Here is a 12,131-nt window from a genome sequence, read left to right on the forward strand (position 1 = left end):
TCTTGAAAATGCTGTGATCCCAGGTCCAATCAAGGAGGACACCTCACATTTGCTTTTTACCTCTCTTCGGCCTCTGTTCATCTACACCGTGATTCTTTTTTCTTTTACAGCACTGGCATTTTTGAAGACTTCTGAATGCGCCACAGTCTGACATCTTCAGATTTTTCCTGATGTTTACTCATCAGTAGCTACAGAAAAACGTGTTTGGCAAGAAGACTGCTCAGGTGATGTGTCCCCTACATTGCATCACGTCTAAGTCCTTTTGCCCCATCCCATCCGGTAATGGCTAAGTTTGATCACTTGGATAAGGAAGTGTCCAGCAGATCACTCCACTATAAAGGCAAGTTTTCCCTTTTATAAATAACAAGTCATCTGTTATTGTGTGACTATCTTGTGCCTTAAAAACCTTTCTCCCACAGCTTAGCATCCAATAATGATCCTTGCTTAGTATTTTCCAAATTATTTAAGCATATAATAGTGTGTGCAAGTGTGTGTGTGAGAGAGAGAGAGAGAGCATGTATGAGAAAAAAACTGGAAAACCTGAAATCCGTTCACAGTGACCAAACACAGTAATAAGTGAAAGGGAAGGGAGTAGGATCTACATCTTTCTTTGGAGCAAGTGTTTGGTAATTTACCTATTCCAGGCTAACTAGACAGGCTCTGTTCTTGACCTTGGCTCAGATCTCCGCTGGGAAAGTAACGCCATACAGGAGGTTCCAGCAGATAAAGCCTCAGGGCACAACCCCTCTCCTCAAGATTGTCTTATCCCTGTCTCCAGAGACTATCAAGACAGGCTAGCTCCAAGCCAGAAATCCAACCCTTCAGAAGCCTTGACAGGAGCTTTCTGAACTTGAGTCGACCCCTCAGTTCCCTGGGTCATATTCACAGTCTCCCACGAGAGTAAAGGTAGATGGCCAGATCTGCCCCGGGCCAAACTAAATCAAGTGCTCAGCCTAGCACGAAGCGAGAGTGTCTCTGATTTCCAATTGTACGCTCTCAGATGAAGAGCCTGGAGCCATGAGGCCCAGCTGCTGGGCAAATCCTGTGGCCTGAATTATTAATGGATGAATTCATCAGGCACACTGCCTTCACCCATCCACTCAGGTCATGTCCAGCTTCTGAAAAACAGAGCCTGAAACTGTACACCATCTGCCCAGAACTAAGTCACTCTGGGAAAAACTCCTTAGCCTTCTTTGTAGCTGAAATATTAGAAAAATCAGAGACTTTAGGGCCCTACAGACCAGACTTCATGTCTCTCCTCTTCCTCTGCTGAACTGTGTGACCTGGCTGGCTAGTTTACCTCTGTGAGCCTGCTTTATCATCTGCAAAATAGGACTAATAGTATCTCAGCAGTGTTACTGAGATCAAACAAAACACTCTTAAAGTTACTAGTACAGTGTACTGTACTAGTTAGGCACTAATTAGGCAAACAACTCTATTATTCAGTTTTTTTAATCTGACTCCTTGCCTTTGTCTCCTCTCACTATGAACCCTATACTCCAACCCCACCTCACCACCTATCCAGCTTCGACCCAGGCTGTGTGATTTTTACACTATCTGTATCAGTAATCAACTTACTGCTCTAAATCTATTATTTTTTCCAGCTCTGTGATAATGGAGCTGGACCCTGTCGATATTTCTCCCTTCCCAGCTGACATACGTTAAGTCTTTTCAGTAGAGTGTACTAGAGGAATACTGGAGGAGAATAGATCTTCCCTTCCTGGCTCGAGGTTGGCTCACTTCCTGGGTTCCTGGAGAGCATGCTCTTTTCCCACTGCTTGGTCCAGAGTTTCTCCAGTGCTTGGTGCCTGCAGGGTACAGGTTTCTTCAGTTTATTTCTTCAGTTTTCTTCAGTTTATCTACTTTCTCCAGTGCTTAACTAGGGCATCAGAAGCAGAGCCAGGAACCCCAGACAGTCCAGGCATGCACCCAAGCCCAAGTCACTCCTCCCCACACCCTCTCCTCAGCCTTGAACACACATGACACCGGGACCCCCACAGGCCTGGCCATCAGCAAAGCCAGCCTCCTGACCTTTGTTCCCTGGAACCGGCTAGAACCACTCTGGCCCAAGCCATATACAAAAATTCACTAGATTCCTAAAGAGAGAGGTCTCTCTAAATTATCAATCGCTCTTAACATGCTCCTGCTGCTAAGTTGCTTCAGTCGTGTCCGACTCTGTGTGACCCCATAGACGGCAGCTCATCAGGCTCCACCATCCCTGGGATTCTCCAGGCAAGAACACTGGAGTGGGTTGCCATTTCCTTCTCCATCTTAACATGCTATGTAACATATAACTACACAGTTATATCTATTTTGTTTTATTTTTATTCATTTTATTTCTTGTCCTCCCAACACCCCCTCCCATCACACTAAAAATGCAAGCTTCATGAGAGCAGGGACTGACTTTTGCCTATTTTGTTCCCTTCTGTGTCTCCAGAGCCTAGGACAGTGCCTGTAATATAATGGGATACTCAGTATTTAAGGAATGAGGGGATGATTAAATATTGGATGAATGCATGCATGTGTAAACAAATTGTTCAGTTCAGTTCAGTCGCTCGGTCGTGTCCGACTCTTTGCAACCCCATGAATCACAGCACACCAGGCCTCCCTGTCCATCACCAACTCCCGGAGTTCACTCAGACTCACGTCCATCGAGTCAGTGATGCCATCCAGCCATCTCATCCTCTGTCGTCCCCTTCTCCTCCTACCCCCAATCCCTCCCAGCATCAGAGTCTTTTCCAATGAGTCAACTCTTCACATGAGGTGGCCAAAGTACTGGAGTTTCAGCTTTAGCATCATTCCTTCGAAAGAAATCCCAGGGCTGCTCTCCTTCAGAATGGACTGGTTGGATTTCCTTGCTGTCCAAGAGACTCTCAAGAGTCTTCTCCAACACAACAGTTCAAAAGCATCAATTCTTCGGCGCTCAACTTTCTTCATAGTCCAACTCTCACATCCATACATGACCACTGGAAAAACCATAGCCTTGACTAGACGAACCTTTGTTGGCAAAGTAACGTCTCTGCTTTTGAATATGCTATCTCGGTTGGTCATAACTTTTCTTCCAAGGAGTGAGCATCTTTTAATTTCATGGCTGCAGTCACCATCTGCAGTGATTTTGGAGCCCAAACAAATAAAGTCTGACACTGTTTCCACTGTTTCCCCATCTATTTCCCATGAAGTGATGGGACCAGATACCATGATCTTCGTTTTCTGAATGTTGAGCTTTAAGCCAACTTTTTCACTCTCCTCTTTCACTTTTATCAAGAGGCTTTTTAGTTCCTCTTCACTTTCTTATTAGGAATTTCGGGGACTGGGACATCCCGGGATTAAGGAGATTGAGTGGGAATGGGGAATGGGGTCCTCAGGTCTCCCTCGGAGTGGACGCCCCCTGCAGTGGTCCAGAGCTCCTTTCCCTACCCCCAGCATGTTGCTTAGCAACAGGCCTCCTGGCCCTCCGCCTCCGCTAGAGGGCGCGCGGGCGTGGAGACATGAACGCGCACGCGTGCGCGGCGCGGGCCGGCGAGGGAGGCACGTCACTTCCTGTTTCTTTAGGGGAACGTGGCTTTCCCCACAGCGCCGGATCTTTCTCTGTGCGTCTCCGCTGCAGCGGCCGGAGTTGGAGTCGGACCCCAAGCGCAGCTTCGCCATGGACTCGGCCGTCAGCGACCCGCATAACGGCAGCGCCGAGGCAGGCGGCTCAACCAACGGCACGACGCGGCCCCCTTCCACGCCAGAAGGCATCGCGCTGGCCTACGGCAGCCTCTTGCTCATGGCGCTCCTGCCCATCTTCTTCGGCGCCCTGCGTTCCGTGCGCTGTGCCCGCGGCAAGGTAGGGTCCGCGGCAAAACCGGGCGCTGTCCACCTCCCACCCTGACACGGCTGACACGGACCCTCCCTCTACCCCCGCCCTAGACGGCACAGACTCCTCCTCTGTCCGGACACTGACCCTTCCCAATAGCGCCCACCACTCCTTCCCCACCCCAGGTCCACATCCCGGGGCTGACCTTAGGTGCCTTAGCATGTGGGCACCCATCCGCGAACCCGGTGCCCGAACTGACCCCTTCCTCAAATAGGGACTGGTTTCCATCCCCGTTCGGACCTTGACGCGTCCCTCCCTCTGTGCGTCGTGCTGGAAGCACTGTTAGCAGACCCTCACACTATAATTCGAGCACTGTTTTGAGCCTGCTGGTCCCGGCCAGACCAGCTTCACCCTCGGCTGTCGCTGCGCATTCCACCTGGGACACTCGCCGCATCCCAGGCTCTGGGTCACTATCCCTCTGCACCTGCTGGGGCGCTGGTCCTCACACCTGAATGGTACAGTCTCTTCTTCCTCACCGTACCCCCCTCCCCGGGTAAGTTCTGGAACCCAGGCTGATCCCTAGGCTCTCACACCTGTCTGCCTGGGATCTGTGACCCATAGAGTACAGATCAGGCCCTTGCCCCACCTCAAAAACAAAAAAGTAACACAGAAATATTAACTCCTAGAACCCCTAGCTCAGGCCCCAGTTTTTTTGTATCACTTTCTGGAACCAGTTCCAGTCAGCCAGCCAGCTCCTCAAAACTTGGCACTTTGGTGCCTCTCTTTTTTAACCATAGACCCCAAGTCTGCTGGTTTCCTCTTCCCTGCCTAACACCCAAGCTTGGACCTATCCTAGCCTGAGCCCAGACCCTGTTCCTAACCCTGTTCCCACCTCAGACCCTGACCCTACCTCAAAGTAGCTCCTCTCTCCATGCCCCTTAAGACAGTCCTTCCACCAAATTGGAGTAACTCAGCTGAGTTAGTGAGCTGCTGTTGGCCTCTCTTGTAAGACTGGGCCAGGCTCCATCCCTGGTCTTCAACATCTGTCCTGTTGTATACCTAAGAGGATCCCAGGGCCTTCCACCTCCAGACCTCCTTCCTCCCACCCTCCCTCTCTATAGGAAGCTCTCTCTAGCCTTTTGCACCAATGGCTTCTCGCTTCCTGTAGGCCTGTCAGTCGTCCTCCACCAGTTCCTGATCTGCCGCTCCCTGCTGCTCCTCCCCCACCCAAACCTGAAGTTGAACCTTAGCGGAAGCTCTCTTACCCAAGGAGGGCAGATCCACAAAACAGCTGCCGCTTTTGAAACTGCTCAAACCCAGGTTCTCGAAACATTACCCAACTTGAGCAGTGGCTGGGGCCTGCCACCTTTCTTTCCCAAGATTGGAGAACTTGCTGCTGGTTCCCTCTAGGTCAGATGCAGAGGGGATTGGTCAGGCATGGCTTAGATGGCCCCATTTGCCTTACTGTTCTGCCTCTTCTAAGCAGTGTTCAGGTAGCTTTCAGCCTCCCTGTCGTGCCATACACGCAAACACTTGGTGCAGGGAGAAATTCTGAAATAGATCAGGACAAAGGAAATGAAGGGCAGCATGGAATGAGCTAGGCACTTGATGTGAGGGTCTCCCCAAACTTGAGTAATTCTCCATAGCACCTTCTACACATGGATTACTAATCTCTTTAGAAAACATCTTCCAAACAACAGAATTTCCTGAACCTCCACTGTTGTCCAGGACAGAGGGATGCTGCAAAGATGAGTGGGTCAGAGCCCTATCACCAAGGCGTTTAGGTGTCTGGATGAGCGGGGAATAACTAGATCTGAGACTGTAATACAAGTAGTGCTGCAGGGTTTAGGGAGAAGATTGAGCACGCCTGGGGCTGGGCAGGGCAGCTTTGTGCTGGAGGTGGACTCGAGCCTTCATGTAGAGGTTGAATTTCAGCCAGAAGACATTCGAAGCAAAGGAAACTAGGGAAGTAGCTGCACACGGCAGTTTAGGAGTTGGTGGGAGGTCAGGAGTGGCTGGAGCAGAGGGTAAGAATGGAAGAGAGCTTTAGATCTAAATACCTCTCCCCAGCATCTCCTGAGAGAACAAGGGGACTGCAAAACTGTATGGAATTGCAAACAGCTTGACCATTAGTAGCCTCCAACTACCAGGGTATCCTAAAGCTTACAAGCCTTCACTCTGATTCTCCCAGGTACTGACTGAGGCAGGCAGAGCCAGTTTTATTATCACCATTAAATAGAGAAACTGGGAAGTAAAGAAATGATTTCTCTGCCAATTAGGGGCAGAACCAGGTGTTCCTACTCCTGGGCTCTCTCCTGGATGCAGTTGCCTGCATCATACAAGTGGCATTTTGGCCTGGGGAGAGGAGAGGCCAAATGACTCCCATTTTCTGCCCGGAGTCATGTTTCCGTGATCATTTGGCAAGGGGAGAAAAGTTAGCTTGGGGGCCCAGGAATTTTGATTTCCCACTAGTGTTGGACCCCCACAGCCAGCTGAGAGAGGGCATGTGAGGACAAAATTCTCCCTGGAGCCAAGTTGTCCGTGACAGACAGAGTGAGTTGTGAAATTGTGGGAGGAGAAGGTGAAGCGTCCAGGAGTGTGCTGGGAGGAAGTAGCCGTGGGCGGAGCCATCCAAGAGCAATGCCTGTCCCTGTCTGAGACCTGTGTTGCCAAAAGGGACAGCTACTCCCAGGAACAGCTACTCGTCAGATCGATTCAAAGGCCTTTGGCTGGTAACTCAGAGGAGCCCCCCAGCCAGCTGGACTGGTCTCCTGTTCTGTGCCAGGCCCTGGCTGGCTACCAGGAGTGCCAGATGAAGAGGCCAAGCCTTGCCCTCACAGAACTCAGTCCCCAACGAGAGATAGCTGTGTGACCAGCCGCATGCTCAAGGAGGCCGCCGTGATCTTTGCCACGGTGGGCAAGAACTCAGTAGGCGGGGCAGGAGAGGGAGATGTGGGACCACAGGTGTGTTCTGGGAGGCGGTGAGCGGTTTGATGCGAGTCCAGCACAGGTGCTGGGGTGAGGTAACAAGAAGATGCTCCAGGAACCTGCAGCCTTTCTGAGGTACGGAATCCCGAAGGCAGTGCAGCAGCCAATCTTCATAGCCACTACATGTTGTGTGTTCGTAAAAGTTCAGGCAACACAGAAGCATGAAGGAAATCCCCGCCCCATACCACTTCCTTGGAAGTGACCCAGGTAGCTGTTCGGTGAGCATCCTTTCCCACCTTTTTCTGTGCGTATACAGACATGTACGTGCCCGTGTGTGTATACATATGTAAGTTTATTTTTATAAAAATGGGATTTTGCAGTACATACTGCTCTGAAACCTGATTCTTCCTTTTTTTTTTCCAATGCAGCAGTATGTCTTGGTCATTCTCCTGTGTCAGTACATGTAGGCCTATCTTGTTTTATGGTGGGGAGGGTAGGTTACACACACCCATGGTATAGAATTCCAGAAGGACTGAGCAAAATCTCCCTCCCAGCCCAGCTGCCCAGTTTCCCTCCCCAGGGGCATCCTCTACTGCCTCTTTCTTGGATATCCATCAAGAGGTGTATGTGCCTTTGCAAGTAAATAAGCACACGCTTCCCCCCACCTTTGCTATATAACTGTTGCACTTTGTTCTTTCTGTAGTTTAGTCGCTCAGTGGTGTCTGACTCTTTGAGGCCCAGTGGACTGTAGCCCACCAGGCTTCTCTGTCCGTTGGATTTTCCAGGCAAGAATATTGGAGTGGGTTGTCATTTCCTTTTCCAGGGAATCTTCCCAACCCGGGGATCAAACCCATGGCTCCTGGCGCATCTCCTACGTTCCACGCAGATTTGTTACTGGGGAAGCCCGCATTTCGTTGTGGACACACTCTTGTTTGCACCTTGCTGTCTCCACCACTTACATGCTTCAAATCTAACACACCAGTACGCATGGAGAAGTTCTGTTCTTTGATTGCTGTATGGTGTCCCCCTGTACCCACAGCCGTGATTCTCAAAGTGTGATCCCTGTACCAGCAGCATCAGCATCACCTGGAAACTTGTTAGAAACACGTGTCTGTTCACAGGCCCTACTGCCAATTCTGACGTGCTCAAGTGTGAGGACACCTGATTTGGAGTCCTCTGCTGGTCAGTCAGTTTGTGTCAATCTTCTGCTATCATAAGCCATGCTGAAATTAATCTCATTATACATTTGTTACTTCACATTGCTCTGTGTATTTGTAGGATAAATTCCTTGAAATCGATTAGCTGGGTCAGAGGCTCTGTGCATGTTTAATTTAGATGGATTTCATCAAATTGTCTAAGGCAGAGGTGGTACCAGTTGATACTCCCGCCAGCAGTGACCTTGATTCTCATTTAATGGCTGCTTGGTGGCCCATTACCAGAGGTTTCTGAGCTGTTGTGCGATGCGATCAGGTCCTTCAGAACGAGCTCCTGATAGAGGAGGGGGCAGGCGGGAAAGGGGCTGGTGAGGTGGTGCTCATGGAGCCTGCAGTGGAGGGTGAAGGCCTGGGGTGGGTGTAGTTTGGGAAATGCTTGGGTGAGTGAGTGCACACACAGTGAGGAGAGGAGACCGGGGGCGCCAGAATGGTCCATGAATCCCAGATCCTTTGTAGGGCATGGCCTGGAAGCAGAACTCCCAGAGCTCCAGCAGAGCCAACGACTTCAATGAAGTTGGCATCCTTCTTCCTTTGCTGCTTTTGCTTCCGCCCTGATAACCAAGCATCCAGAGTGTCACTGGAAGCTGAATTTATTTCTGCTGTTCGTGTCAGCTCCCAGCCACTCAAACCCACCCCAGGGGCCATTGCATTTGCATACGAACATATAGTTTAAAAATCTAAATTGAATCTGTGGAGAATCCGGCCAACTTCTAGTATTTTTGTAACTACAGAGATTCTGTCGCTGTCAGGATTCTGTTCCTCAGAAAGGTCACAGGCCCCCTGAGCATTTTGACATAACTTTCCAGCAGAAATTTCCAGATAGGAAAGGCAGAGGACATCTAGGGGGTGATAGCCAAGAGTTTGGACTCTGGAACCAGACTGCCTCAGCATACCTCCTGGCTCTGCCTCTTGGCCAGCTGTGTGACCTTAAAGCGAGTTACATCATCTCTCTGAGCCTTGGTGTCCTTATCTGTAGAATGGAGGTATAAAAGTCCCTGCTGCCTGGGGTTATTGTGAGGATGAAATCATGTAAAGCACCTAGGATGCATGGCACCTAAAAAGCCCTCAGTAAATGTTGTCCGTGTTACTGTCCTGGTCAGTCAGATTTCAAGTCTTCCGTGCTGACTCAACATTGCACATGGGGTGTTTCTAACAGTCACATGCAGAAGACCAGATTTGACTGTGTGGTGGAGCATCTGTCCAACCTGGTTTGCCATTAAATGATACTGAGCCTATTCCCACCCAGAATCCTGGGCTGAATTGAAGTGAATGAGTAGTGACACTGGTTTGCAGGTGATGCCAGAGGCTGTGGGTCCTTTCATACCACGTGCCCTGCGTCTGCAGGTCCCTCTGCCTGTAAACGCTTCCCTTGTACACAAAGCAGACTCCTCAACTCAGTCAGCGTTTATCTGGCTCCTGCTGCATACCAGACCCTGTGCTTGGCCTTCACAGCTTTGCTTAAGTAATATCTGCTCTAACCACGTCTGACACTCCCTGCTTCCTCGAAGAAGTAGTATCCTGTCCACTTTCACTTGACTCCCTTGTACATAATCATGATAGTTTGTACAACTTGTGGGAAACGCAAGCCACAACACTAAATACTTCCAATGCAAAAATCACTGAGTACTGACAACCCATTTTACAGCTGAGGAAATTGAGGCTCTGAGAAAGAAAATGACTTGCCCAAGGTCCCGCCGCTGGGAAGAAGCAGAGCTGGCAGTGGGGCTGGGCCCGCTGACATCAGATCCCTCCCTCCACCACGGGGTACTCGTGCCACGTATCGCGGCAGTTCTACCACGGGTCACGCTACTCAGGGATATTCTGTTTACATGTCAAGGTCTTGGCCTACCTGCCTGTGAACACTTTAAGGTCGGGAGCTCATTTAGTTTTGTGCCCACCCTGCTGCTACACAGGAAATACAGTGACTCTATGGAGGTCCACTGAGAGTGCCATGAATTTGCCCACTCCCTACCACACAGTCGGGGAAGGCAATGGCACCCCACTCCAGTACTATTGCCTGGAAAATCCATGGATAGAGAAGCCTGGTAGGCTGCAGTCCATGGGGTCACTAAGAGTTGGACACGACTGAGCGACTTCACTTTCACTTTTCTCTTTCATGCATTGGAGAAGGAAATGGCAACCCACTCCAGTATTCTTGCCTGGAGAATCCCAGGGATGGGGGAGCCTGGTGGGCTGCCATCTATGGGGTCGCACAGAGTCAGACATGACTGAAGCAACTTAGCAGTACCACACAGTGCTGCTAAATACAGGAATCAAGGGCTGGGAGGAAGGAAGGAAGATGGGCCTGCCTCTCTATGTCATAATTGCTCATCTGCTCCTGGTGGAGCTTCCAGAGAGTGACTCACACAGCTACCTGGTCCTTCCAGAGGGAAGGATCTCCTTCAGCCCTGCCTGGGCTGCAGGGCTATAATGCAGCCATGCCTATTTTGGGGTTTGGCTTAGGGCCTCCCTACTTGCCCCTCCCTGATAATCACAGCTCCTTAGACCACAGTACTTTACAGTTTGCCAGGCTCTTTGACATCTCATTTAAGCCTCTTGGCCCTTTTAAGTGAAGTTGCTCAGTCATGTCTGACTCTTTGTGACCCCATGGACTGTGGCCCACCAGGCTCCTCCATCCATGGAATTTCCAAGGCAAGAGTACTGGAGTGGGTTGCTGTTTCCTTCTCCAGGGGATCTTCCCAACCTAGGAATCAAACCTGGATGTCCCACATTGCAGACAGATGCTTTACGGTCTGAGCCACCAGGGAAAGCTATAGATATTGTCGTTCGGTTTGACAGATAAGTGAACTGAGGCTCAGAGAGCACACGATCTGCCTGAGTCACCCAGCAAGCCATTGTTAGAGCAGTCACTCTAGGTGCATCGTGGTGCAGTGACGGTCGCTGGATCCTTGTGGACTGTGAGCATAGAAGTGGATGGAGAGCATCATGGTCCTGAAAGCTTTTGACTTTCAGATTTATATTTTAAATGTTTTTTAATATAAATTTAAACAATTATTGGAGAAGGAAATGGCAACCCACTCCAGTATTCTTGCCTGGAAAATCCCATGTCAGAGGAGCCTGGTGGGCTACAGTTCATGGGGCTACAAAGAGTCAAACACGCCTTAATGACTAAACAACAACCAGAATTACACCAACATAGATTTTCATTAGGAAGTCTTTTTGTCATGAATTCCATGGAGCTAATTTAACTTTCTGTGTAGTACTGTTAATTCCATTTCCTTTTTTTTTTTCCATTTTAATAGTACTGAACTGATTTTGCTTGCATTCAGTTGTTTCATGTAAGTATTTATTTTTCGTCAGCTCTATACCCAGATCCCATTGCTGCTAACTATTGTATCTGCCATTGTGAGTTTAACTGTGGCTTGTACTCTGACCAGATTCATTTTCCCAGTCACGCTTCTTGAGTTTGAGTTTTGTCAAGATTTGCTTCTCCTTGTGGTTGTTGTCTTCCCAATGCTCAGTTTTGGCCATTGTTAGTTTTGTTTTGCGGTTGGTCTGTTTCCACTTAGAATTTTCACTACCTACTGGATAAAAGACTGGCTGTCTTTATGCCTTTATCTGTAGGGAAACTGGCAGTAGCCCTCATGTGGCCGAGGGCTGCTGTCCTGTCGCCAGGGTCCAGTGTTTTCTCTTCCAGTTGTTAGGTGCCCGCTGCCTCTGCCACACATGCACTGGGCCCTCCCAGCACTGTCCCTGTCGGGGTCCCAGTCTCTTCGATGGCAAGTCGGTGGTGGGGTCAGAGCACCCTGCCCTGGGGTGGGTAGACGGCAGCCCTGGCAGAGGGAGCAGCACTAGCAAAGCCTTGAGTCAGGAAAACAAGGGGGCCCCTGAGGCACCTCAGCGACCAGGCAGAAAGCGGGGAGATGAATGAGCTGTCGTGGCACCAAGTTCCCACCAGCGTCCAACCCTTGCAGGCCAGAACCACTCCCTTCTCTCAGCACGGCCTTCCTTTCGTCTAGAACGCCTCGGACATGCCCGAGACCATCACCAGCCGGGACGCCGCCCGGTTCCCCATCATCGCCAGCTGCACGCTCTTGGGACTCTACCTCTTTTTCAAAGTAAGTCCTTTGTCACCTGGTGTGTCATTTGGTTTAAATAACTTTATTTTATTTTGTTCTGTTTTTCCCATCACAGGAGACATGCATGTTCATTTATAGACAATAAAGAGC

At 49.9% G+C, this 12,131-nt stretch overlaps 1 protein-coding gene across 2 annotated transcripts in view; it reads left to right on the plus strand.

The window, feature by feature from the left end:
• The first annotated feature begins 3,556 nt into the window (after positions 1 to 3,556).
• HM13 (histocompatibility minor 13) overlaps positions 3,557 to 12,131 on the plus strand; it is a 39,112-nt gene continuing 30,537 nt past the window's right edge. For both annotated transcript variants that reach the window (XM_068986858.1, XM_068986859.1), the window contains exons 1-2: positions 3,557 to 3,829; positions 11,922 to 12,020. In XM_068986858.1, the coding sequence (XP_068842959.1) occupies positions 3,647 to 3,829; positions 11,922 to 12,020 (282 nt within the window). In that variant the 5' untranslated portion in view covers positions 3,557 to 3,646. The remainder of the gene's footprint in view (positions 3,830 to 11,921; positions 12,021 to 12,131) is intronic.

The sequence above is a fragment of the Capricornis sumatraensis genome, chromosome 15, assembly GCF_032405125.1.
Source record: "Capricornis sumatraensis isolate serow.1 chromosome 15, serow.2, whole genome shotgun sequence".
In the NCBI taxonomy this organism is placed as follows: domain Eukaryota; kingdom Metazoa; phylum Chordata; class Mammalia; order Artiodactyla; family Bovidae; genus Capricornis; species Capricornis sumatraensis.